General features: G+C 41.4%; 1 protein-coding gene across 6 annotated transcripts; it reads left to right on the top strand.

The window, feature by feature from the left end:
• Positions 1 to 137: 137 nt before the first annotated feature.
• Positions 138 to 24,457, top strand: WDR89 (WD repeat domain 89). 6 transcript variants are annotated; one of them, XM_031049474.2, is made up of 5 exons: positions 138 to 384; positions 4,351 to 4,431; positions 5,580 to 5,760; positions 6,261 to 6,346; positions 22,785 to 24,457. In XM_031049474.2, the coding sequence occupies exon 5, from the start codon at positions 22,816 to 22,818 to the stop codon at positions 23,983 to 23,985; it is 1,170 nt and encodes a 389-aa protein (XP_030905334.1). In that variant the 5' UTR covers positions 138 to 384; positions 4,351 to 4,431; positions 5,580 to 5,760; positions 6,261 to 6,346; positions 22,785 to 22,815; the 3' UTR covers positions 23,986 to 24,457. The 6 variants fall into 6 exon arrangements, with proteins under 6 accessions (XP_030905334.1, XP_005149668.1, XP_033918421.1 ...); XM_034062530.1 differs by lacking the exons at positions 138 to 384; positions 4,351 to 4,431; positions 5,580 to 5,760 and adding exons at positions 5,960 to 6,042; positions 16,858 to 17,019; XM_005149611.4 differs by lacking the exons at positions 138 to 384; positions 4,351 to 4,431; positions 5,580 to 5,760 and adding an exon at positions 5,873 to 5,937.
• Positions 24,458 to 27,781: the final 3,324 nt, after the last annotated feature.

The raw sequence follows: 27,781 nt of genomic DNA, 5'->3' as shown, positions 1-27,781 counted from the left end.
GCATTTGTTCTACTCTGGAAAACACTACAAATTAGTGATAGAAAACAGATAGTGTGCAGTAGGCAAAATTACCTTCAACTGGATGCTGATCGGCCTTTCCTGTGTGGGAAAGCAATGATTTTCTGATTCTGTACAAGTGGCCACTTGCCTCCCAGCCATCTGGTGCTTTCCTATGTGCAGCCTTCCCATGTGCTACAAGCTATTTTCCTCACCTTCGCCGACACCTACTTCTCATTTACTTTTCAGCTTTTTCTCTTCAGGTAGCTCCAAAGAACAGTATCCTCCCAAGCTTTACAGCTGTACTTCATGCTTGGTGACAAGCCATATCACAAGGTTCCTTCACCTCACAACAGAGCGTTCATGTGCCAAACTGATATCCTTCAGGTATGCATCTTCTGCTCGGTCAGGTATCTCCTTTCTGCATTACACAGTGTCTGGTCTGAAATGTGCAGAGTAAGATTGCTGACGATGAACAGCAAGAAAGTTTGTCACTAGATCATGGAAGAAAGAAAGGGAGGGAAGGAACCTGTGTGTAGCAGAGGCAAGATACTGGATATGGAGGAGAAAAGGGTTGTGGGAATAGGTAAGTGGAGGACATAAGGAATTGCAGAGATGTTGGGAAGTAGCGAGCTGAGGAATAGTGTTGTGAATAAGGCAGGAGCTATAAATCCTTTCCTCTTTTCAGAACATCCTTGGAGTTAGGAACAATTCCATCTTTTGATAACTTTAAAAAAAAAAGTTATTATTTCTTTTGTTCCTGAAGTTGTGAGAGTGAGCAATTTTGGCTTAGGGTTGTGGTCATCTGCTATGGTAGCCAGAGAACAGTTCATTGCCTGTGCTAATTCTAATGCAGTTTGATTACAAGTAGTCTCATATTAGAGTTTGTAGATGGATTCAGCAGTTAATCTTTTCAGAATCTTAAAAAAAAATCCAAAACACAAAAATGGAACAACCAAAAAAACCACGAAACAATCAAGTTCATTTTCTGAAAGTTATAGTTAAGTGTATAAAGCTAACTTGACATGATAGTAAGCATATGCATAACATTCTGCTGCCATCTCAGTTAAAGATAAAAATTTCCTCTGAATTTTTTTAATCCATCACATGTTTGACCATCTCTCCTAGTGTGCCAACAGCCATATTTGGGTAATTCCTGCTGTGGAGAATTTAGTTCTGGTGGCTAATCAAGTCCACAACTGCCTTGGGAAGATTGCCCAAAAAATGCTTGTTATGAAGAGTTACTTTGCAATTGCTGATCTCATGCTGTTAAGCAAAGGGATGTAATCATGTTTGCCTCATACAGAATGAATTTCAGAACACTATGACCTAGATTTTTATTAACTTGTAAGGATTTTTAAACTGAAAACTCAGTGAGAGCATGTACTCTATAATCATTCTTGGTCATTTACTGTCTGCAGCATTATTCATGCTGTAATGGCTACTCATTGCTTCGTGGTCATTGCTGTGGATCAGTTGCTGGAAACTATAAATTAAGTATATAGATGGATGTAGCTATAAATTAAGTAAAGCTATTACTCAAATTTATACTTGCTGCTTTTAGAATTGGAATATTTTCTCTGGGCTGGTGTTTACAGACATAATGCTGTCCCTGATAACTTTTAATAAGGTTTGAGGGAGTAGATGCTGCCAACACCTTTAAAACAGTGGTAACAGCATGAAGTCAACCAGTTCAATATTCAGACTGCTTTCATACCAGTGCTAATTAGCACTGCATTGTGCTTGCCCTGCAGCAGCAGTTCTACTCATTCCTGATGCATTGGCCTTGTGACAGTACTGGTATTGTGTCTACACTTCAGGCTGACTAACCTCATTAATACTTAATGGAAAGCAAAATAAAAAAAAATTCTTCTGGTCAGATTTGGCTCTTTTCCCTTAGAGGCATGTCCAGGCATCTTTTCTAAACATCTCGTTGCTGGGATTTCTTTCTTGTCAATGCAGATAAATGTCTATTTCATATAGGAAATACACAGGAGCCACTTCAGTAGTTATGCAAACACTATGATACAGCAGTTCTGAAATGTGTACCTGCTCTGAGGGCATACTGCTGCCCTGAACTCCTGCTCCTGAACTTGTTCAGGATTTCTAGGGGGCCAGTCCTTCATAATTGATCTCTGTGTCAACCAATTTCAACTGCAGTTAGAAGACCAGACCTTGAAGCAAAGATAAATGATGATACACACCAACAAAAAAAGCATATAGTGTATGGGAGCTGACAAATCCAGGCTCTTAAGAAACTGTCCCCAAAAAATCAATAGGTAGCAGATTTGAGCAGCTTTGTAATACACATCTGTTTTGTATTCATGATCCTTGCACATGAATGTGTTGGCTTAATACTGATAAAAGCCAGGAAAAAGAGGAATAGCTCAAGCAAGGCTATCCTGTTAAGCCTTTACAAATACAGAAAGAACTGAGTGCCTTTAGGTGAGCTGTGTGCTATGGGTGCCCTCTGCTACTGCTCAGATGGAAGGTTCCTGCTGTAGCATCCAGATCTTTCTGCTTCAGTGAGGAATCAGGAATTCCTGCCACTAACAAAATTGCCTATAAAACCCCAAATCTCAACATGTGTGCCCATAGCATGGGCGTTCAGAAAGAGAGGGTGACCAGAAAAACAGAAACACTTGCCTGCAGTCTGTCTTCCCTACCTGAACTATGCTTGCAACATCAAATCAGCCTTTTAGGGACAGTTACATGGAACAATTGGGAAGGCTGAGGAGGAGCCCACAGTGAATGGCCCAATCTTCTGCTTTCAGCAGGATTAAATATAAAATCTTAAACTGGCATCCTGTGCTGCAGGTCTTGAGAAGTTGTGCACATTATTACCAAAGCAGCATTATTAAAATAAAGAATTCCTGCAGAAAAGAGATGACAGACACAGCTCTTCTACTGCAGGATACATAGTTAACTTAGGATCTCTTGAGTCATAAGCTGTAACTCAGAGCTGACCTCTAAAAACTGGTGTCCTTATCCAACACCTAGACTTTGCAATCAAAACATCCTTTTATTGTATGATGTAATTAGAGTATAGAATTCAATCAACCTTTGATTTTGGTTTAAGTGCTTATTCAGCACTAAGTGGCAATTAAGCATTAAAATACCTTCAGTAAATCCAGGAACTTGGTAATCAGAAGTCGTAAGAAATTTGGCCCATTTCTAAATTGTATCAAGTAGAACTGCAAAAAGTGATTGAGAAAAGTTTCCCAACTGCCTGTCTCCCTCAACAGATGATAACCGAAAAGTTAAACAATCCAGTGAGCTGTAACTTTTAAAGATGTTCAAAATAAACCCTTCTTTCTTCAGCTGCAGCAATCTTCAGATTGAACTAAGTTCAATAAACCCTGGTATGATCTCTGACATGGAACTGTTGGAGCGAGTCCAGAGTTGGCCATGAAGATGCTCAGAGAGCTGAAGCACCTCTCCTATGGAGAGAGGATGAGAGAGTTGGCATTGTTCAGCCTGGAGAAGACTCTGGGGAGATCTTAGAGTACCTTTCCAGTATCTAAAGTGGCCAACAAGAAATCCGGAAGACACTTTACAAGAGCATGTAGTGACAGCAAAAGGGGGAATGGCTTTAAACTGACAGAGGGGAGATTTAGATTAGACATTAGGAAGAAATTGTGAGGGTGGTGAGGCACTGGCCCAGGTCACCCAGAGAAGCAGTGCTGCCCCATCCCTGGCAGTGCTCAAGTTGCTTCCAGCAACTCAGGGACAGCTGTGTCACAAAACAGTTGTGGTATTATGCAAACACACAGCAAAAAAATTCTCACTCTAGAGAACTTGCTGTTTGAGCACCTGACCTTAGTCCTGGAAACATGACACTGAAACTCCGATCTGTTTAGACTACTTTGCTTCTTTTTAGGGTGAGGATCATAAAGATTCCTTTCTCAAGATGTCTTTTGTTTTGAGTGATGTCTGTAAATGACTTTCAAGATTTACAAGCGATCTTTGGAGCAACTGTCATGGAACTACTTTTGTGAACTCTACAGATGCACTTCTACCTCATAGATGCAGTGACTTAGCAGCATTGGTGTGCTATCAAGAAATCATACTTGCTGTTAATATAGCTGTATCCACCTGGGAGTACTGAATATCAAATCTGTGGCAGTAGAGCTGTGTCATTCCAGTTGATCTTGCAGCTGTTTTTACTTTGTGCACAATGAACAGAAGGTATTTGTTGCATTTGTGGCAATACAAACCATCCCAGGAAACCCAAGATTAAAAATTAACTAAAAATATTTCTCATTATAATATTGACATTATTATAATGTATATTGTGCTAAATTAAATATTGTATTCAGTGAAATCATCCACATCCTGTTTTTACATTTTCAGAACAGTTCTCGCTAATGTGAGCAGTGATTAATCCTGGTTGACAGACTTCAGCAGGACCTGGCTTCACCACAATGGCAGAAGGTATTTACTGTGAAAATAATATGCATGTAATTTGGGTCTTTCCTGTCATGTGCTTAGAGATTTTCCTATCTTCAGTGTACCATGCAGAAACAAAATGGTCCCCAAAGTAACTGTTAGGAAGCAAAAATTAATGAGAAAGAGCTCCTCTTGGTGGCAATTGGTAAGCTTGGCTATGCCCTGCAATACCTGCTTGGCTAAGCAGCTGCAGTGACTCCATAATTGCAAATAGGTGTTCTAGTCTCTGTCCTAACTATTTAGAGGCAGACTTTGAGCTGAAATCGAGGTGTATCATCAAGTCATCTGTAAAATACAAGCCAAGCTGATGATCTCATGGTGCTGCAGTGATGACAGAGTATTCTCTATTCATAGAAAGATTATTGTGCCAGAGGTACATAAATAGCTGCAGTAATAAAAATAACAGTACTTACACTGGAGCATTACTTTAATTACAAATTTACATGCTACTAGCAGTAGGCAACTGAAACTGGTAGTACTTTGAAGTATCTTTTGATGAACTTTCTGCTTTCATGTCACAGGTAAGAAGGACATTAAACTGATGTACAACTATTTTTTTTTATAATGTTCTGTCATTATTATCCATGTGATGTGACATTACTGGGTTTAGATAAAGCTTTTTTATCTTGTTAGAAAAATAGATCAAATGTTTAATTTTAAAATGGCAGTGGAAACTAAGCTAATGACAGTATTGTTTAAACATACATCTTGAAATAGCGTATTTATGATACTGGTATTATTACAGCAACTTATAGCACTAATCAGAAAAGACTACAAATTTGATTTTAATAGGTACAAAAATAAAGGTACAGATTTGTCTATTCATTAACACCCAAGATCATGGATTAATGCGCTACTCTGCAGCTGGAGCCAAACTTGAGTGCTGGACAGGGAATTAAAAGTAGAATGAGAGGTTTTTGAATCCCAACACTTTGAGCAGCATTAAATAAAAAGAAGAATAGAGTGTGAAGTATGCTGTCCTTTTTCTAATAACTTGTATGGGCTAGCCTCTTAAACTGTGAGGAAAAAATACTATTTTGAACTTTAGTTGATAAGAAGGGCCTGGGGCATTGACAGGAAAAGCAAACCTCAGTGGCTCTCCTGTCCCCTCCTTTTGTTTGGGTTCCTCCCAGGAAACATCCCCGCGATGCCGGATGAGCGCAGTTCCGCGCAGCACCAGCACAACCCACCACACACCTTCCTCCCTTGGACGGGCCCACAGTGGTGCCGCCCCGCGCCTCTGCCAGCAGCCAATGCAGTGGGGGGAGATGGAGAGGTTGCACCGCCCCTTCCGCCTCTGCACGAAGCCACTTGGTACGTCACTTCCTCTCCTTCCGCCGAAGAGGGAAGATGGCTGCCGGAGAAGCGACAGGAGCAGCCAATGGGAGGGCGGGGGAAGGGTGGGGGGGCGGGGCTAACGGGGGGCGGTGCGCCGCGCACGCGGTAGCCGGCTGTGTGGAGCGGAACTTCCGAGGGGAGGAGTGTGGAGGGGTTGGTTCGCCATGGGGCACTCCTGGGGCGCTGCCGGGGGCAGGGAGCAGGGAAGTGTGCTTCCGAGGGGGATCGTCTCTGGCGGGAGCCTTTGTGGAGTGTGGGGTGCGCTGGTTCCTGTGGGTTTGGTACGGTTTGGGTAGGGGGAGGAGAGGGGTAGCCCCTGGAGGGTGGTTTGAGGTGGGAGAGCAAGCGCCCAGAGGTGTCCCTGTGCACAGGGCTGGACATCTCTTGGCGTACGTCGTGCCCTGTGCGGTGGGGAGGGGAAAAGGGGGGTTCCTGGAGTTTCGCTACCTCACCGCTGGCTTTTCTCTTTCCATTAGGCTAAACCGTGTCCTCTCGTGCTTGCCTGATTGTGATGCTGTCTATGTTGCTGATAAAGCTTGAATAAAAGCACTCAACTTACACTGTGAGTTCATCCTGTTACTCAGTGATGTCTGGAGGCTTAAAAACAGTAACAGTGCTCTCAAAGCACGCTGAGCAGGGGACAGAGCAGGTGGAGTGTTGGCACTGGCCTCATCACCCTTCCTAGCTTTGATGCTGTGTCAGGGAGAGAATAGAGGATTGAGCCTGCCATGAGGCAGTGTATTGATAATTTTTGAGTCAGTGTATTGATAATTTGGATAGGCATATCTGATGAGAGTTGTGACTGGCCACTTTGGGGCTGCCAGGGTTAGAGCTAGAACCTGTATTGGTGGATAATGTATGTTTAGTAAGCAGTTACGCTGGTAAGTACCAGCATAGGTGTGAAGATGGGATCTTTTTTAACAATAGTAGTAGTTTTAAAAACAAAAATAGTCTTAAACAGAACTAGTTTTAACAAAAATTTTGTTGTTTTTAAACAATAATTTTAACAAGAATAGTTTTAACTAGTTTAAGCAAAATAATTGTAAAACAAAAATAGTTTTAAAATAAAACCAGAAAATCTGGAAAAGGTCAGAATGAGAAATAAAAGGGTTGATTTGGGTTTTTTGTTTTGTTTGCTGGGGAAAAGTGAAAAGAACCTTTTTTGTGTTTTTGAACCAAAACCCAGGGGACCTCCTGCTAAAGCTGTAATACATATATCCTTAAATGATATAAGCAATAGGTATTTAAAAATTTGCTATGCTGGAGAATTAACTTTTTCCTACAAGACAGAGGGAGTGAAATTGTCAGTGCTGTGTTATGTTGCCGACTCACATTGGTTACAGTTCTACAATAATCGCAAATCCATTTTCCCTAGAAATGTGTTGCATATTTGAAAGAATGCAGAGACACAAGGTTTTTTGTTAGTATGCTGCTTTCTGGGCCTGTGAAAAGTTTGTTCTCAGAACTAAGCTACATTAATGCCTTTTATTTCTTAATATTTTAAATGGGTTCCTATTTGAGAGATGTGGTCAGATTCTATGAAGTGTGTGTGCAGAACAGCTCCTGTAAGATAACTGTTTATTGTCAGTAAAGTAGCTGAAAAGGTTTCTGTTTGTGTGTATCCCAAGGATTGCTTTCTAGGTGCTAATTTTACATAATGCTTGTTTAAAGTTTGTGTTCTTTTCTGCTTGTTTAGAGTTTAAGACTATGGTAGTTATTTGCATCTTCCTCCAGGTACGTTTTTATGTGGTCAAGGAACAGCCCTAAGGTGGGCCTAGGACTCCTCAGCAGCCTCTGCATACACAGAGTGATGTAGGGCCTGTTTCTTGTGTGTCTTCAGACTTCTTGGAAACATTTCTCTTCATTTTTTTTTGCCAGTTCTGCTGTACATGGGCTGATTGATGATGTTCAGGTAGATTTTTAAATGGCCTAAGTATGAATTTTTAAAATTGTTCTTTCTTTCACTGTATCAGTCTTGGGGTCAAGACTTGAGGGAGCTGACGGAGGTCATTGCTAGGCCACTCTCCATAATCTTTGGTAAATCGTGGGAAACGGGAGAGGTGCCTGAGGATTGGAAGATGGCAAATGTCACACCAGTCTATAAGAAGGGCAAGAAGGAGGACCCAGGTAATTATAGACCGGTCAGCCTTACCTCCGTCCCTGGAAAGGTGATGGAACAACTTATTCTTGACTCCATCTCTAGGCATATTAAGGATGAGGGGGTTATTAAGAACAGCCAACATGGTTTTATGAAGGGGAACTCATGTTTGACCAACCTTATAGCCTCCTATGAGGAAGTGACTAGGTGGAGGGATGATGGTAGAGCAGTAGATGTGGTTTTTCTTGATTTCAGTAAGGCATTTGATACTGTCTCCCACAGCATCTCATAGATAAGCTAAGAAAGTGTGGGCTTGATGATCAGGTAGTGAGGTGGATCAAGAACTGGTTGAAAGGAAGAAGGCAGAGAGTTGTGGTCAATGGGGCAGAATCTAGCTGGAGGTCTGTGACTAGTGGAGTCCCACAGGGGTCGGTGCTGGGACCAGTGCTGTTTAATATTTTCATCAACGACCTGGATGAGGGAACTGAGTGTACCCTCAGCAAGTTCGCTGATGACACTAAATTGTGAGGAGTGGCTGACACACCAGAAGGCTGTGTTGCCATTCAGCGAGACCTGGACAGGCTGGAGACTTGGGCAGGGAGAAACTTGATGAAATTCAACAAGAGCAAGTGTAGAGTCTTGCATCTGGGGAACAACCCCATGTACCAATACAGGTTGGGGGTTGACCTGCTGGAAAGGAGTGAAGGGGAAAGGGACCTGGGCGTCCTGGTGGAGAGGAGGATGACCATGAGCCAGCAATGTGCCCTTGTGGCCAAGAAGGCAAATGGCATCCTAGGATGCATTAGAAAGGGTGTGGTTAGTAGGTCAAGAGAGGTTCTCCTCCCCCTCTACTCGGCCTTGGTGAAGCCGCATCTGGAATATTGTATCCAGTTCTGGGCCCCTCAGTTCAAGAAGGACAGGGAATTGCTTGAAAGAGTCCAGCACAGAGCCACAAAGATGATGAAGGGAGTGGAACACCTCCCTTATGAGGAGAGGCTGAGGGAGCTGGGTCTCTTTAGCTTGGAGAAGAGGAGACTGAGGGGTGACCTCATCAGTGTTTACAAATAGGTAAAGGGTGGGTGTCAGGATGATGGAGCTAGGCTTTTTTCAGTGATATCCAGTGACAGGACAAGGGGCAATGGGTGTAAACTGGAGCATAGGAGGTTCCATGTTAACATCAGGAAGAACTTCTTTACTATGAGAGTCACAGAGCACTGGAACAGGCTGCCCAGGGAAGTTGTGGAGTCTCCTACGTTGGAGATATTCAAGGCCCGCCTGGACAAGTTCCTGTGTGATGTACTCTAGGTTTCCCTGCTCTTGCAGGGGGGTTGGACTAGATGATCTTTTGAGGTCCCTTCCAACCCTTGGGATTCTGTGGTTCTGTGATTCTGTGACAAGAGTCCTTTGCTGGGCAGCCCTATGGTCTGCTCTGTACCTGACTGTTGGAGGTCTCCTGTAAAAACACATTGTTGTTACATACTGGCAGCACTTCACTGCTGGGTTCTACAAGTTTGACATGCTTTTACTGTAACTGTACAAATAACGTGATTTCTGAACTCCTCTGGGGGAAACAAAATAAAGTAGAAGGAAATCAGCACTGCCATATAGATGAGCTGTGTTGCTGTAAAGTCACCTGTGTGGACTTCAGGGCTTAGCTTTAATTGGTGAGTGAAAAGTTTTCTATGTGTTTCACTTCCCCTGTGTGATTATAAGTCTGATAGTGGGTTTCACACCAGACATGAAAAAAGAGTGTTGAGATTTGGCAAGGCCAGGTTTTGGAGATGACTGTGCTTTGTGACTTGCAAGCAGTTTAGGAGCAAGATGGACAATGGAGAACATAGGCAGGAAAAGAGTGAGTTGTCTATAGCTGTGAAGGTTCTCTTTAAACATGCCTTTGCCCTATTCAGACATTAGCCTTACCCACTGTCCAGTTCTCCCTTAGCTCTTAACATTCTCATGTTCTCATATTGTCTCTTTTCCTTTAACAGAAGACTTACATAAATTCTTGCTGGTGCTTTTTCCTCTCTTATTTCCTCCTGGCACCTTCCCCTTTCTTCTCCTCCAGGTTGCCCTCAGACTGTTCTCTCACTCCACCTTGCAGCTGCTGAAGCCTTGGGGAACAACAGTTCTACTGCAGCACTTTGCACCTACAAACCAAGTGGAGCTGTGCTGGTTCAGATCTGGCAGAAGCATGTTTTGTTATTTTGTAGGGCTGATGCTGTCAGCATGTAGAGATGGGATTTGCTCAGTGCAGTCTGTAAAGAAGCATTTAATTTAGGGCTGATTAGTTAAATACATATGGAGGAACTTGGTGGTGGTCATGACTTTATATATTTTATATTGGCTATATATGTTATATGTTTATATATGTTATATTAGCTTCCTGAGAACAGACATCCAGGCTCTTTTCCAGGGGCCTGCAAGGAATCTGGAGAGGGACGTGTAGGAATAGGACAAGGGGAAATGGCTTTAACTTGAAAGAGCGTAAATTTAGATGAGATACTGGGAAAAAGTTTTTTACTGTGAAGGTGGTGAGGCACTGGCACAGGTTGCCCAGAGAAGCTGTGGCTGCCCCATCCGTGGCAGTGTTCAAGGCCAAGTTGGACGGGGCTTGGAGCAACATGGTCTAGTGGAAGATGTCCCTGCCCATGGCAGGGAGTTGGAACTAGGTGAACTTTAAGGTCCCTTCCAACCCAAACTGCCTTCAGATTAAGTCATAGAAATGTTGCCTTCAGATTAAATATTGGTAGTTTGGATGAGTTGTTTCTATGATGTATTTTTGCCTTTGCTGATACTTCGATGCAAGTTTCACCTAAATATTTGAGAACAAAGCAGGAGATGGGGCTTGACAGCTCACTGGAAGAAGAAAGTAAAGCCAGTCTAAGGCACTGAAAAAATCATGCTCAAGTTGCAGGACAAATAGTGAATAATTTCCTTAGGCTGTTCTGAAGGCCTCAGCACAGAATGTGGTTTCTGTCCTGTTTCTAGGCCTTACAGGTTATTTGAGTGTTTTCAGCAATCCAGACATTTTGTAAGTAGCTGCAGGAGGTGCAGCTGTGCACTGGAATGAGTTCACCTTAATATTTTCTTAAAAACTCTTCAGTCAGGTATGTTTTTATTCTGTTCATTATTTAAGGTCCAGGAGGACTATTGCATTATCTAGTCTGAGCTCCTTTGCAAGATAAACTGTCTGTATTGTTGCTTATACCCTTTACAGACTTTACATAAAATTATCTCCCCTTTCAGATTAATCCAAAGGCACTTCTTACAGATTGTTATTCTTAGGTTGTTGCTATTATTTTTTAATTGCCTTAATTGTATTGCTAAAAATTGTTTGAGGTGACCTTAATGTTTCCTTTCAGACTGAAAGTCACAACAGAGAGGAATTTAAGTATTTTAAAACCTCTTAGTTGCTGTTTTTTACTCTTTTGAGATTTGTTTTATCTAAGACCTCACTATGGCTTTATAAGGGCACTTGCTATCTTTCTCTGATTCATACCTAAATGAAAGTTGAATGAAAAATCAAACCTAAAGGGTTCTAGAAATCCTTTGTTTAATATAGCAACTGCATCTTATCTGTGAAAGAGCAGGTATATTAAACTACTCATAGTTCTTATGCTGGATTAAACTAATTAATTTGAAAAAATTAGCTTTAAAGCAAAATAGCTTTTTTTTTCTGTGTTGTTAATCATCTTTCTTGCAAGTTTTTTTTTCTTCAGCAGAATCTTCCCCTTTTTAATTTGCTTTTTTTTAGTTGATGAGCAACTTTTCACTTAAAACTCTCTCTGCAGCCAGCCATGACTCTTGTGATCTCTCTTTTTCTCCCTGTGCTTATTATTTCAAGGCAAAACCATTGCTCAGCTTCTAATTAAAAAGATGTAAAAGTGCTGTACAATTGGTAAGCATTTACATTGGTGACAAGATAACCTGGCATTTAACTAAAATCGGCAAACCGCTTGCTGGATGGAGCTATTTGCTGGCAGAACCTGGACTAGGAAGCTTCAGATATTGATCACTCCTCAATAATCTTTTTGTAATAAGCATTTCTCAATGTTTGTTGCCATTGGAATGACTGTAAGAGCTGGAATTATTATTTTTCCTTTGTGGAATCAGAAGGAACAAGCAGATGGCTGCGAAAGCAAGAATTCTTGTTTAGAAACATACAGCTTTTACTACTTGACTTACTCAGGTTTTGTGTATGGTTCATGGAGGATTTTTCTTGAGGTAAGTGAAGTTGATTTTAGTTCACTCAATATTTGTCAATGTATATGAGGAGATACATGGCCTGGGTTTGAAAGGGAGAAAAACACGTAAGGAAAAATTAATTCTAGTGGTTTAATGTCTTGGGTAGCTACTACCATGATCGTGTATTGGATGTTCTTGGTTGAGGAATGTTCATAGTAGCCAGACATGAGGTGTAACAGTGAGAGAGGAAGGGTTTTTTAGTTGTTGGATTTGGTTTGATGTCATCTCCTCCTCTCTGATTTGTGCGGTCTAGATCTGAGACTGCAGCACCGGGAGGAGTGAGCGAGCTCTTCAGGAGCGGTGGTCGTTAGTGCCATCAAGTGGGCTGGGTGCGCTATGACAGCTGCTGTCCGTCAGACACCCATGTCACTTCCTGCTCTCCCAGTGACTGATGGTGCATGTGTCCTCTGCCACGCTGATGGCACTTTTGTGTTGCTCGGAGAGGCGCAGGCAATGCAGAAGTGACTTGAAATGTTGACCAGATGATCCTTGAGGTTCCTTCCAACCTGATACTCTGTGATAAATAGTCAAGCTTGAGATAAAGGCATTGCATTTTCCACGCAACAGACTTTGTAAAAAGCTGTAGCTGTTTGGAGGAGCACCATGCAAATCCTTCAGCTTTTATCCCGACAATTTCAGGGGCATGGAGAAGGGAAGCCACTGTAATCTGGAAGCTTTGTGCACGTACATAACCCCTTCTTACTACTGCCTTATGCTGCTTCTGAAACTATGCAGTGAGCAAATGTTGTGTCTTGCTATTGTCTGTCTGGTGATGTGGTATCTTTCAGGAAGAAATGATGAGCCAGCTTATCTCACAGTTGCTTGTTTTTCAGTCTGCCTTCCTATTTGTTCTTTGCCGTGGAAGGGCAGTTGTGGGTGCCAGGTTGACAAGGTTATAAAAGTAGATGAAGATAGTCAAGGTTTTTTACCCCCACTGTTGTAATTGGAAGCTGCTTTGAAAGATAAACTTTATAATTTCTGCTCTATATTTTATTTATGGTCAGTTTATACTCTTAAACTGTTGTGCCAGTATTGTTCTTGAGTGGCTCCCCTCCCTCCTCAGCATTTATGCCTTTGATGTTTTGAAGATAGCAATCGTATCCCCTCTCAGTCTCTGTCTTTGCCAAGCTATACAAGGCAAAGAATCCCAGCTACTTCTTGTAAAATAAACAGTCCATTACCTGGATCGTCTAATGCATCCTCCTCTGCACTTGATCATGGTTTACTTGTCAAGAGGTTGGCTTCAGTAAAGAGCCCTGCTGGCAACCTGCTATGACCCAGCAAAATACAGATTGACTAAAGCATTGAGAACCATCATGGTTTAATCAATGCATAAAGCTCTTGACTTTGTTTTTGACCCTTGCCTTGTTTTGGGCAATGCTATCTGCTGAAGAGATTGGAAAAGTCATTGTGGATCTCAGAAAAGTAAACTCCTCACCCGTGTCTTAGGGGTTTGTGGGTACTAATGAAAGCATATAGTTTTTGTTGTCCTTTGCCAGCAGGGGTTGGCTTTATTGCTGCATACAGTAGTGGTAGAGTATCAATATCTACATACTTGCTCTTTTGTCCTTTCCTTTCGTGATTCTATTTCTTACAACTGTGTCCTACTTCTCATTGTGAAAAATCAGTTGAACATGAACTTCCAGTGCAGTGTGGTGGAAAATCACTGTGCACTTGGATGTTACAGAAAGGGAAAAATGATTTTTTTACAAATCTGTGCATGGCATTGGTGAAGCTATACCGGAGTCTGTGTATGGCTCAAGTGTAAACACGGCCTAAAGGCTCCTGAAAACAAAGAGCTGAAGAGAGTGCTTTGCATGGGCACACCGTGCACATACATGATGCCTTGGCACCTTTTGTGGAGACTGAAAAATACATTCTTTTGAGCAGCATAGAGTCAACATAGCTCTAAACCCCTTTATTTCAGCCTCTCCCATGCTGCTGTTTTCACTTAGATGACATATTTTCCTTTTGTTGCCTCCAAAGTATTGGAAATTGAGCTTAAGGCATGATAAGGATTCAGCAGAGCCTCCAACTGTCAGGTTATGCACTAAGAACATGTTTTGGAAATTGATAGTCTTGTTAACTGCCATAGGCACACAAGGATCTCCAGCTTTTCCTGTTGCTTTAATACTGGAGAGGGTCTGCCAAATTACCCTGATGTGGTGATGTTCTGGATTGGCTAAATATATATATACATATATGTGTAACAACAAGCATAGGAGAAGATATGGAACTAATCAGCTTATGTATAGGCAGCAACTGCTGAAATAAAAAAATCAAACAGGGTACAATATATGTAAAAAGGATACTGTAGGATGTGACTGGCAAAGGTACCTTAGTGATCTGTATGTTCCTGGGGAAGCAAATGAGGAAATTGAGGAGAATCTGTTTCCTCTGCTTAGGCTTGGCAGATGTTTGTACCTGTGCAATACATCTGGAACTGCAGAGAATGGCTTAAGCAGTAATGCTGTAGCAGTGTTAACAGTTGCCAAGCACACAAATACTGTGCTTGAAAAGTCCTGATGCTGCACATGTATAAGAATATCTTCTTACCAGATCACCAGCACCATCCCTAGTGAAGATGAGAACTGCAGCAGCTGATTTAAACTTGGCTTTTTAAGAAAAGAGTCTTGAAAACATAATAGTCATATGTTTTGAAGAGTGAGCTCTGGTAACAAAATGTACTTAAGCTAAATTACTGTTGTGAAAGATTTTCTTAAGTATTCTGGTAAACAAAACATTTTATCTCATTATAGGTATTTTGGCACCCGTGTGTGGTAGTAGGAGCTATTTTTCCTGCTGTAGCTGAGTTTCTTTATATCCTTTTATTATGGTTGCTGCTAAATTTAGGCTGAAATTTCCCAGGCTTCCTGTGGTGTTCCAAATTCTTTGGAAGAATTTCAACAAAACTTATTGACATTTGGGAAGAATCTTCTTAGTTATTTCCAGTTAGTTTAATATGAGTGTGTTGGTACCAAGAAGCAGTGTCTACATTGGAAGAAATAAATGGTGTTATTACGGAGTCACTATATTATTCATGCAGCTGCGTAAGTAGTTTTTTCCTTTCACCTTTCTCTGTAGGGTGGATCACTGGGGTTGCCCATTCAGTGGTGGTTTTGTTCATCTTAAAATGGCTCTGAAACTCATTGCTCTTGGATTCTTTTTTTCTAATCCCAAACTTGAAAGGACATCAAAGCACTTTTTGATTGTGGAATTTGGAAGCGCATTGCAGTGCTACCTGAACTTCTGCATTTTATCCTGTAGTGTAGATGTTCAGAGCAAGGCTTTTACTTTCAGAAGTCTGCAGCTGACTGTATTTACTAGTGTTTGTGTACGCAAGCATTACCAGTTAGGCATATATTGTCTTTGTTTCAGTGATTGAATGAACACTGCATCTTGCTGGGAATTACTCAGTAAGCTGTTCTGCCAGAATAAGGACTAGTAAGTGTTCGTAGGCCAGGCTCTTGTTCAGATGGACTCAGATTAACAGCTTTATTTATCTGTGAGGTGGCCATGTTGGTGCATAGCTCTAGTGCCAAGTCAAACAACAAGCTGTTTGACCTTTTAACAATAGAAAATGCTGTTAGTGTGGAGGCATATGAGGAATAGTTCAGAGAAAGGTCTGAACCTTCTCTTACCTGCTATATTGTGGAAATGTGAATGGAGACAAACTTGTTACTATATGCAGTATAACATTGTACCCTGTACATTTGCTTTCCAGCAATTGCTGCCTGTACATAATTAGGGGACTGATTAGGTCTCTATCTTGTCTCCTGTGTTTGTGGTTACAAAAAGTAATGTCAGTATGGTGTCTATGGTGGGAGGTGCTCCCAAGAGAAGGGAAGTGACTTTTCTGTGGTCACTGTGGTCTGATAAGATAAGCACAAATGCAGAAGCTGAGACTTGGAGTCTCTTCATGTTTTGCAGCGGGTTGGCTGAATAGCCATGGTTACATGACGGGCACGCACCAGGACAAAAGAGGTGCTGCTGTGTCCTGAACCTGTGAGTTGGGAGCATTGATGTTTGTACAGCACTTGGACAATGAGGTCTTCCAGAGTGGTTTGGTGTGCACATCATGCACCTTCTATTCCTTGTGGGGGTGTTAGCCCATATCCTGGGTCCCTTCACAGGAGGAGGTGGCTGCTGAAGAAAGAAACTATGTTGTAGAACTGGCCATGCCTTCCCTGGAAGATGCTTACCCTTCTTTTAGAGGGTGATCTGGGTGCTTCACCCCGTATGTTGTTTAATGTGCTGGGCTGGAGTAAAGTTTAGGCACTCTGTGCCTGGGAGGAGGTTGGAGAAGGGCGAGCAGTAGGCACAAACCTCATATTTGACCCCCATCTCGGAGACTTGCTCCAGTACAAAAGCCAAGGCCCAGTGTTAGGCCAGGTTTCCTGGCAGCTCCTGTCTGTTTTCTAGAATCTACCTGAGGATGCAGTTTGTTGTTTAGCTGTTCAGAGGCTGTGAGTGTGCAATTTAGACATAGATGACCTTTTGCAGAGGGTTTTTAAATACAGTATCCTTTACAAAAATAAATGAGAATATATAGAATGTAGAAAAAAAGTCCTGATTACAGTATCTCTTTCTGTAATTGAACCTTCGCCTGGGACTCTTTAAGATCTGCCTTTATAAAATAGGATTGCTCCTGCTGCAGCTTCTGTCAGCTTGATCTGAGATTTGCCATGAGAGTAAAATAGAGCATCTCTTATCCTCTTACTGCTTTGCAGTCTCCTTTATTGGATGACCACCTCAACACCTGGATGCAGCAACATCCTCTGCCTGGTGAGGGCACTACTAGGAAACCTCCACCTCACAAGACAGATCGCGCTTGAATCCATCTGCTCGTCATCAGCGTGACAGAGCTGACTTTGCTGCTTCTCTGTTAGTAGGTCTGTGTCATTAGAATAGAAATGGATGAAAAGAGAAGATTGAAAAATTAAAATTCGCAAAAGTGTTTGAAATAATGATGAAATTATGCTTCTTAGGGTATTTAGAAACCATGTTTCATGTTAGCGTCTCCTAAACTGCTCAAGAGAAGGTAGTTTAGCTATTTGGGCATCAGATTTTAATAATTTTGGCTTAAATTGAAGCCAAAATTAGTACCTTGAGCATTTTTATAGCTTTGCATGGTGTTTTCTTGCTTATTTAAGTTTTTTAATTGTACATTGGTTTGTTTAGGATGGCTTTTCATCTTGGTCCTTTGCAGCTCTTTACCATCTCTTTGGTTCATGAATTTATACCAGTGGGCTTTCGGTTACTTAAGCTTGAATGTTAATTCATGGCAACTTGGACCTGAAGTCATGACTAAGTTTTATGAATCTTGCCTACTTCAACAGTGTGGAGTAGAAAGTAGAGAGGTCTTTCTACTTGAAATGCAAAATCTTAAACTAAAACCCAATGTTTAAAATTTTCTTTTGATTACAATATTTAATGCATTGCTTTTATGATTTATGCATTTAAAACTACACTTGGTCAAATCCAAAAGTTGTTTTTGTGTTCTCTCTCCGTGGATGTCTGATATAATATTCAAAAAGAAGTTTTATTTCTGTATTGACATGAACACCTGCTTATGCCCCAAAAAATGAGCATACAGAATTTGTAGTTTCTTTTTGTTTATTTAATTGTTGACCCCCAAAGCACTGGGCACCTGTGAATTTCCAACTTTGCTCTCTCCTAGCTGACTTTTTTTTTTCCCTCTAACCAATACTATATTTAGAGCCATTTACTGTGTTCTCTCTCCCCCCCTTACAGCACTTCTCTCCATTGCTGCACAGGATTGTATTCCAAAGGTCCATACTGGTGGGAGGGTAGGAATTGATTTCATGGAAAGCAGACAGTTTGATAGACCTGTTTTTTCTGCTCTTCCCATAGGCTTTGTGGCAGTGTTTTGTCTTTTTCATCCTTTCTTGTTGCAATATTTTTCTCTCTTCTGCAAATGCAAAATCAGGTGGAGTTTTTTCTTCTTGTTGTGCATTACACTTGGAAACTAGATGTAACTGATTTGAAGGGATGAAATACTTCTGTTGGCAGTTTACATCTTGTGAATGCACCTCAGTGTAGCCTCTCACACATTCTATTCCTGTTTGATAGACTAAATGCTATTTTCTTTGCCTTAAAATGGCTTTGTGGGAATACTGGAAAAACACCTTATCTCTGTCTTGGTAAAAGACTAAATCAGCTATAGTTTGTATCCTGTAGAAATTCTGCATGCCTGATGACTGTTCTGTGCTTCTCAGTTCTTAGATCATTTGGCTGATCCATCTTCTGTTGGCAAGTGGTGCCAGTGAGGAGAGGTCTCTATGGGCGTTTTGCATTAGTGAAGTGCAGCGTACTAATGTGTTCTCCTCAGCCAACCTCGCACTTTGCATGTTTGTTTTAAAATGCAAACCACGTGTAATGTTGCACGCATGCACGGCTTTCCACTGCCCAGAGCTCCAGGTTTGTTCTTGAACTTTTAATAATAGTGAAAATGAAGGGAGGGTCTGTTTGTATTGTTTATATTAGGAAAGAACTGTGCAAGATTTCATCTACTGCTGTTCAAATCCCTTGCTATTTTTGGTATTTGACCTCTGCAGAGAAGATTGCCAAAACTACAGGTTGTTTTCATTTTTATTAGTGTTTCTACCCTTCTACTCATAAGTTACTCTCATGTTACTGATTAAATCTTTGTGAAAGTTCCATTTCTTCCACATTTTCAATGGTATTTTTCAGAGAGGTAATTTTGTGTTTCTGTATGTTGTTTAGCTGACATTCCCTTTTGGAAATGAGAGCCATGCGATCTGGCAGCATATTGTGTACACCAGTAACACGAGAAGGAAAATAACTTACAAATTGCTCATTTATTTTTTTAAAACCTCTGTATTGAAGAGGACTCATGAATCTGTTGGCTTGAGTTGAGACTGCAGCATTTAGAACACTGCACAAAGAGCACAGTGCTGTACGCTGGGACAACATTGAGTGTTGAGTTTGTGCAGATGAGTGCTTACCTCTCATTTCTCTGCCATTGAAAAGGGTGGCTTTCGGCACCCCTGCCTGTTTGCATCTAGTCTTGCTGTGTGGTTGTTTCCACACTCAACTAGTGAGAAATGTGTAACAAAGCATCTGAAAATCCTGTCCCGCCTCTTTGGCATCTCTTCCACTTCATGCCTTCTATTCTGAAAAATCAAGCTTCTTTCTTTTTAAAAGGACCCTTGGGGGTCAAAATATTTTAGGTTATTTTAGACTACTGTATTCACACTGAGTTCCCAAGGTGTAATGAGTTTTGAGTGTCCTTCAAGGAGCTGCTTGTTCCTGGTTGTGGTATCAAGGAGATGTGCAGGGGTTGCATGTCACTGAAGTTAGTTCACAGAAAAGATCACATAAATGTAGCTCCAGAGGACTAGGTACAGTAACACAGAAGTTTCTGGGTTAATTTGTAAAAGGTGGCTTTGCCTTGCTCAGGGAGTGCAGATGTGAATGCAGGTGAGATGCAGCTGTTACATATGAGAAATGATGAACTCTCAGGATGGGACTGCACTTCTGTTTGAAACACAAGTGACTGGCCCTAGCCAGACACCTTCAGCCATATATATATGTGTCATCCCAGTGGTAGTGTCTTCTTGGCACCTTATCACCTGGGTTTTGTCTGTTTTGAAACTAGATTAAGACCGCAGGCTGCTGTGAGCTGGAATAAGCGAAGTACCTGAATTTAGCCAACTACCTCACATTCTAAGCAAAGGAGGTAACTTGGGGAAAGAAAATGTTTTTGGCCAATGCTCTTGGCGATCTCTTCTGAGACTCGAACAGTTCAAGAGCAAGCTGTCTGTGCCCTCCAGAGTCCTTATGTCAGCCAGTTTGTCATATTAACATGAGCAGTTTTCATTACTGATCATTGCAACTGGCTGTTGTGCTATATCAAAATATGTAAGGTTTCAAAGGGTTCTTTGTGGGAGAAACAAAACAGTTGTGTTGTTGAAGTTAAGGAGTGCTCAACTAAAAGTGCTTCACTTCTGTGGTACACAGCAGTATGTGCTTTGTAAGTGGCTGCAGTCCAATGCTTAGTTATCTTCTATTGTGTTTGGAAGACCGTTGTTTCCTATTTGTCTCATAAATTTAACACAGATCCTATTCCTGCCATTTAAATTTTCCCATCAAAATACAACAGTGACTTCCCCTCCTGAAAAGGAAGGGCTGGCAGCTACACCCTGAAGTTAGAGCACGAATTGTTTATATAACCTTCAGTCACAATTTCATAGGAGTCTGAAGACTTTCTTACTAGGGCAGACATTTTACTGAGTTTTTAGCAAAAACCTGGCTGCCATCAAATGTAATTTTAAGCCTCCTTAGTTGTTGCAGTGGAATTGAATTGAAAACTGTACCCTCCAGCTTCCTGATGGTATAAATTGCACATCTGTCTGGAAACATGAACAGCATTTTCTGGTATTTCAGAATAGCTGTACTGATGTCATTCAGGGGTAAAAGGATGAGAGCTATCTAGGGCTAATTTTATTTCCCAGAAAATATTATTAAATCTGAATGAACATGCTTTTGCAGGCTCTGGCTTTTTACAACTTCTGGGTACTTGCAGAGTTCCCTCCTTTCCTCTCCCCAGCAGTAAAAGCTTCGACATGAGTGTTGCAAAAACAGCTTATTGAATAATATTCTCTGTCAAAGTCAGTAATATTTAAACAACTGCAGCTTGCTTTCCAAATGGATGATGTTTGTCAGGAACATGTCTGTTTGAGTTTACTTGGCCTTTTGATTATAAAAAGTCTGAATTTGTAGAGCTTGAAATTCAGGTCAGTCTGGAAAAGTACATTTTTCTTACAAAAAGTTTACAGAGAGAACTAATTTTGTTTTAGTAACTGTAGCACTACAGGGTAACTGGTTTATGAAGGGTTCTTTCTCTACCTTCAAGCACATGCTTTTGAGATATTATTTAAATTGAAGCTTCCATTGCAGTTCTTCAGTAAATTGGATTAAGTATAAGTTGTGCTTATAGATAATATTAAAATATTTTATTTCTTAAACTTAAATTACTGTTTTGTATGGGAGTTCAATAGTTTTGTGTTTAAGCAGTGTGGCACTAGGTCTTTCAGAACAGTTTGCTTTATGTAATAGTTTTAGTAAAAGCTTGTTCCATTTGAGGACATACCCAGAAAAGCAAGTAAGGAGCAAGCTTTGTGGGTAGGATTCTGCGCAGGCTAATGCCAGAAAACATGTTGAACGTCTCTTCAGAGGGAAAGAAGTTTCCACAGGAAGTCTGCATTTTATGGCAAAAATTACTTGTAGATGTGCTCTGAAAGGTTGCCTTGATTTGAAGATTAACCTGAGGACCTCGTTGTCAGGATGTTACTGAAGAAAATAGCTTAGTGAGATTATTTGTGACTTGGGAATTGAGTGTGCCTACTTAAGCTGTTTTTAAGAATTTGCTCGTTTGTCACACGCTGTTGTGAATATTTATATGTACCAAATGGGAGGAGGGAAAGCAAAACCCTGAAAGTACAAGCAACACCTCAAAGGAAAAAAAAACCCAACCAAACAGCAGAATGCAGTTTTGTCATAGCAGTCTGTACCAGTGGGAAGTCATGGGGGTGTTGACCCCCTAGAACATGCCATGGTTCCCTCAGTGTTCAGGGGGAAAGGGGTTTAACACAAGAGAGTAATCTAATTGAACTTGTAATTTTAACAGTAGTCATTCACATGGATGATTGTGCTTAAGGTACTCCATTGCAGCTTCCTTTTCAAAATGGCTGTAGCTTGTGAACGCACTAAAACCATGTATTGTTTATGAATGCAAGTATCTCTCACATTTAAATTCTTCAGTTTTTTTTTTTACTCTGAATTGATGAAAACCTTTACTGCAATCGCAGAATTGAATTTGCCTTTGTGTTACAGGAGAGAACTCTCTTTTTTTCTTGTTGGGTTTCTAGGAGGGTTCAATTGTGCTAGAGAATTGCCTCTGAAGGGGAGATTTTTATCAGTTGCACTAAAAGCCAGCATTATGTGGTTTTGTAGGAGGCTCAAAAACCATTTAGGTTCTTAGGAGAATTGATGAAAAAGGCAAAGGTGCTTAACTCCAGTGAACTCCACTGATGTCATGTAGCCTGTTTAGGGGCTCATGTGCGTCATTGGGCACCTAAATACTTGTAAAGTTTATCTCATTTGGCCATTTCAGGCAGTAGTTATATGTAATTTTGGTCTCATTGTCCGCCTACCCTTTGTACATCCCTCAGCAGAAAAGTTCTCACAAGAAGTCTCCTACAGTTGTATTGAAGCAGCTATTTGTGGGCTGTGCCTCTAGCAGCTTCTTAGGGCACCTCCTCAGGTCGTGGTGATGACTGCATTTTCTTTCCACTTGTGGAGAATCCCTGTACAAAAACAATAAAGCAAATCTAGCAGAGCGGCTTTCACAGCATTTGCAGACAGACAATTGGATCTTTTGGGGGGGGTTATGATGTAGTGCTTACAGTCACAAGAGGCTGAACTCCTTAACTTGAGGAGCCCTTTCCAGTTCTGTGTTTCTGTAAATGAAGTGGTTGTGTAGGACATCAGGATAATTAAGTTTTGACTTCACACATCATTTCTATGCAGGATGCTTGTTTAGACATTTTTAAAGCTAGTGTTACTTAAGAATGCTATAATTAAAACTCACCTTGGTTTGTATTTATCACAGGTTTCTGACAACATTAGGAGCAGCATTTGAGATGACAGCAGTAGAGAAGATTGAGGAGCAGCTTGCGAGTCTAAGCATAGCAAAACGTTCTACACTACTTGAGGAGCCTGCTTACTTGCTGGATATAGATGTTTCCCAACCAGCTCAACCTGAAAGCAGTCGCTTTGTGGCAGTTTCATGTTCCAATAAGTCAATTAGGGTCTATAACAGGGAAACATTAAGCTTCCTGCGGGAGTACAGTAACCATCCTGGGATACTTAATGGAGTCCGATTTGCACACACATGTGACAGCACAGTGTTTTCAGCATGCAGTGATGGTACAGTGAAGTGCTGGGATATTCGTTTATCAACTCAGAAAGCTGTGCAGGTATTTCATGGCTATCCTTCTAACGTTCTCATCAGTTTTGATATCAACTGCAGTGATACCATACTTTGTGCTGGAACAGAAAAAGTTGAAAAGGACACATTTCTGGTATTTTGGGATGCGAGAGGTGTTGCTAACTGCGCCAGCACAAGTAAAGAACCCTTGGGAGTCTACTCTGAAAGTCACAATGATGATATCACTAAAATTTGCTTTCATCCTGTCAAACCCAATTTGGTAGTTTCTGGGTCAACTGATGGGTTGGTTAATGTGTTTGACATTAACAAGGATAATGAAGATGATGCTTTGATATCAACTTGCAATTCAGATTCATCAGTAAGTTTTATTGGCTGGTCTGGGAAAGATTATAAACAGGTCTACTGCGTGACACATGATGAGGGATTTTGCTGGTGGGACATAGCTCAGCTAGATACTGAAGACCCAATAACACTATTGCATGTTGTGGATGTCAGAGAGGCAGTCCGTCCTGAAAATGACAGCTTACATTACCTGGTAGGTGGCTTGTACCACGAAAAGGCAGACAAACTCTTCCTTATTGGGGGAACGTCCAGAGGAAACATTCACCTCATGAGCTGCAGCACCAATGGCCTGAGCCTGGTGGGTACCCTTTGCAGAGGACACTCTGCTCCTGTTCGCTCTTTCTACTGGAACCTGACAGATGAGTCTCTGCTGACAGGCGGAGAGGATGCGCAGCTGCTGCTATGGAAACCCGGCGCTGCTGAAAGGGCCCTCGCAAAGAAGGCATCTATGAAGATTGCGTCTTCTGTGCAGAAGAGAGTGAGAGTTCACAAGAGCTGCCTCAAAAGCAGGAAAAGGTAACATCCTGAGAGCAGGGATCTCTGCTGTGTAGAGCTTTCCTGGTGTTTAATCTCTCAGGCAATTCTTGGCTGTGCTTTATTTGGAAGTGTTCTGTGGAAGGAACTGCAGTGCTTGAATTCTACCTGGGAATGATGTAGTTCAGTCGTCAGAAATGACTTAAGCCTTTTTATGGGTTTTGTTTGTTTTGTGTATTTGCATTTTTTAAAAGTTGCAGATATTAATCAGAAAGGAGTAAATGTTTGCTCTGGAATTCTTGAAAAATATCTCTTACATAAAAACATTTCTGTGGTTGTTTCATGTCTCAGCCAACACTTCTAATGTGTAGTACAGACCTGTGGCTTGCATAATTTGTTACCTTCCCACTAAAATTCCCTGGCATGTTTTTAATGCTTTTGTATTTCATGCAGTATTTTGCTTTCTTTACAGAAACTTTAATGAAATTGCTCAATATATTAAAAGATTTTATGTCACATCATGTCTGAAGGAATTACTTCTTGGTAAAATGGTAAAACAGAAAGTCTTGTTTTGCACTGTCATGTCACTGGTTTGTAACAGGCTCATAAAGAAGCAGTGGATATGGCCGTATATTTCATAGCAAAGATATGAATATATTCAACCAAAGAGGAACACAGAATTACAAACATCTCATTTTTAAGTGTTTCTCTCTGCAGAGAGGTTTTATGCTTAGACATCTCCCCAGCACAGCTCTGTTTTAGTACGTCATCAGATACTTACTATGTGATGCAAAAATTGCCCTGTACTTCTGAAACAGGTGAGTCTTTATGCTTATTCTTCCCTGGCAGACCACAATCTCTGCATGTGGCTCTGCACATGCAATTACCTTCATCCTTCTGAGGATCATTGCAGTTGCATGGTGGTTGGTAACTATGCCATAATTAACACATGTGGACTACAACTGAAGGCAGCACAAGAGTGTTTCAGAATTGCTATGGTATGGAATAGTTGGCAAAGGAGTTAAGAGGGTCTCAGGTAATTCTTTCAAAAACAAGCTTGAATGTCAGTTTTAGAAGATTAGTCTGGAGTTCAGAAGGTTTCCAAGGCACAGAGGATAACTCTAGTAGATGGTTGCAGCTGTGCTGAAGATGTCCTCATCATATCTGAAAACAAATCCTGTTCAACCACAAGTATCATGTCCAGATACTTGACATCCACGTCAAAGGGACAGTCACTCCTCTCTGGATGTGACTGGCCATTTAATTCCTTGTCTACTGAGCAGTCCACCAATTAAATCCACACTTCTCCAGTTTAGAGAGAAGAATGCCACGGGGGACTGTGTCAAAGGCCTTACAGAAGTCCAGATTTGACCTTTATAAAACTTACATAATTGAAACTCTGTGCAGCAGCCGGCGTTCAGGAATTGCCGGCGTTCAGGAATCATCTCCGTATGAATGTTTAACCCCAGGGGAAACTTTCATTCCGGAAGCAGGATCAGATTTTTTCCAGTAAATGAAAAGTGAAAATCCAGATAGACTACCTAAGTGCACAAAAACGTCCATCTTCATTCAGAGATTATAGTAAACCTGTCACGGAGTATTTCTGAGCAGCAGGAGATTATCCTGCTGTGAACACATGAGAATAAACTTCCTTGCATTTGGCACGTTCCTCAATTTCCTCTGTTTCTTTTTCTCTGTAAGTAAAATCCAATACTTGCACCCTTACCATGTTGTGAGGGTGAACACCACATTGAATATGAGCGTGCTGCCTTTTCTTGAAGTACTGGTTTACAGTTTTGCTTGTTCAAGTAAGACGTATCAGGATGACATCACATAGGCAGTGAGTGATTTCAGCAATTCTCTCAGCAGAGTGTAGGATTTTACCCACACTCTGGGACTGCAGTGGAAATTATTTGACAAACTAAAGATGTGGATTCATTTCTAGGTGGAATTCAGTTAGCCAGTTGTCAGCCAGAAACAATTTTGTGAACAGATTGTGTATGGCGTGTGTGCTATGTATTCAGATGGACATAACTGCATATCTACATTGAAATCCTTATTAGCACAGATGCTGATGCAGCAACAGATATTAAAGACATGAAGTGTAAGCTTTATGCTATGTTTTTGAATGGTGGCTTTCTCTCAGGCCATGATCTTGTGCAACTCTGCAGACCATACTCTTGTATAAAGCAATACATTTTGTCCTGTGAAGTACTGACTCAGGAATGGTTCTTTCGTGGTGTTCAAGGCTGGGCACCTGCACGCTCCTGTAGCCACATCTTGTCTTTGGTGCTGGGGCTCCTGCCTGTCGGGAAGGAACCTGGCCCAGATGTTGGTGTTGGTATGGATGCATTTAATTGCCAGGTCCCTTAATCAGCAAAGCTTTTGTACTCCTGAAAGAGCTGACACTTCTGGCCCACCTCGTGAAGCTTGTCTACATCTGCCATGGCTAATTTGGAGTTAATTCTCTCCATCCCTTCAAAATAGTGCTCCATTATTTGACTGATAGTCTTTTTTTGGGATAGCCATGAGTTGTGTCCTGCTGTCTGCTTTTCTGGGGGTAACAAGTCCCATCCCTTTCCCCATGGGCTCTCCTGTCTTGTGTGTAGGCTGCTGGACTCTGCACTTCATACTGCACCCGGTGTGAGGTGGGAAGCAGAAAGAGGGAAGAGAGAAGGGAGGTTGGCCCTTGCTCACAGGGGCTGGGTGTCTCTAACTTGTGCTGGCAATGAGGAAAGCCACTGTTCAAGCCAGTACTGCTGCTGCTTGGTTCTGCAGGAACCAATGGATTTGAGGATTTCAAATTCCTTGGAAAATAGGGAGGCAAAAGTGAGTGTGGAGATGACAGCTGAAGGCAGCAATTCAGCCTGTGAACTGAGAGCTGTTAGGTGACAATGCAGTGCTGCATTCCTTGGTTCCTTATCACAATTATTTGCAGATAACTTGGCAATCAGTTGTAAGGATCTTTGGTACTTCTCATTTTCTGTTTTCTTTTTCGACACCAGTTCATAAGCAGCACAGGTATGTTGGCTGATGGGAGCTGAGTGGGGTCATCTTCAGTTACTGCTGCTGCCTGCATCACCTCAGCTTGCCATTAGCATGTTCTGTCCTACTTGAATTGAAACACATGCATTTCTTCCAGTCGTACGTCCTCATGCCTTTGGATATTTGAAATCTATATTTTGGAAGTTACCTACTTTTTTGGAAATTGAGTTACTGAAACTACTCCTCTGTGCACTCCTGCTGCAGTCTTGGCACCAAAACTTTCATGGGAATGTGTTACATTTTCAATTCAGTATAAATTTCAGTCTTATTCTCTCATGCTCTGAATGAAGATTTGATGCTGCTAAAATCCTATGAAGGTAGTACTTGAGCAGCCTTTTGCCACAGGAACTTGGAACTGGCAGTGAGGAATGCTGGAAGAGTTCATGAGAGTTCTCATTGCTTCATTGTAAACGATCATTTGGGGAAGTCTAATAACAGTGTCAAAAAACAAAGTCCATGGAACTCAAACTAAGCAGTAGATGACCAACGGCCAATTGCATCCCAGGTCAGGTAGTTGCTATTACTAGTACTAGCAAGTGTGTTAGACTGAAGCTGGCGCACAAATACAGACCCACAATTCACTTTTCTGGATGGTTTTATTACAGGAATTCTTAATTACTGATGGAGTTGAGTACCTGTGAGTACAGTGTACAGCAGTGCTCACCACTTCAGATCTAGATTAAAGATGACTGAATACACAGAGAGTGTATAAACGAGCTGGAAGGGATGCTTAACTTCTGCTGGGACTTCTGGATGGTGCTGGAGAACAGTGCTTAGAATTGATTTCTTTGACTCCA

The sequence above is a fragment of the Melopsittacus undulatus genome, chromosome 4 (assembly GCF_012275295.1).
Source record: "Melopsittacus undulatus isolate bMelUnd1 chromosome 4, bMelUnd1.mat.Z, whole genome shotgun sequence".
NCBI classification, from domain to species: domain Eukaryota; kingdom Metazoa; phylum Chordata; class Aves; order Psittaciformes; family Psittaculidae; genus Melopsittacus; species Melopsittacus undulatus.
The sequence above is the reverse complement of the archived record's forward strand: the minus strand, read 5'-3'. Positions and strand labels throughout refer to the sequence as shown.

What these genes read in the sequence shown, in the direction of transcription:
- WDR89 (XM_031049474.2), top strand. Translation starts at nt 22,816, where the DNA reads ATGACAGCAGTAGAGAAGATTGAGGAGCAGCTTGCGAGTCTAAGCATA.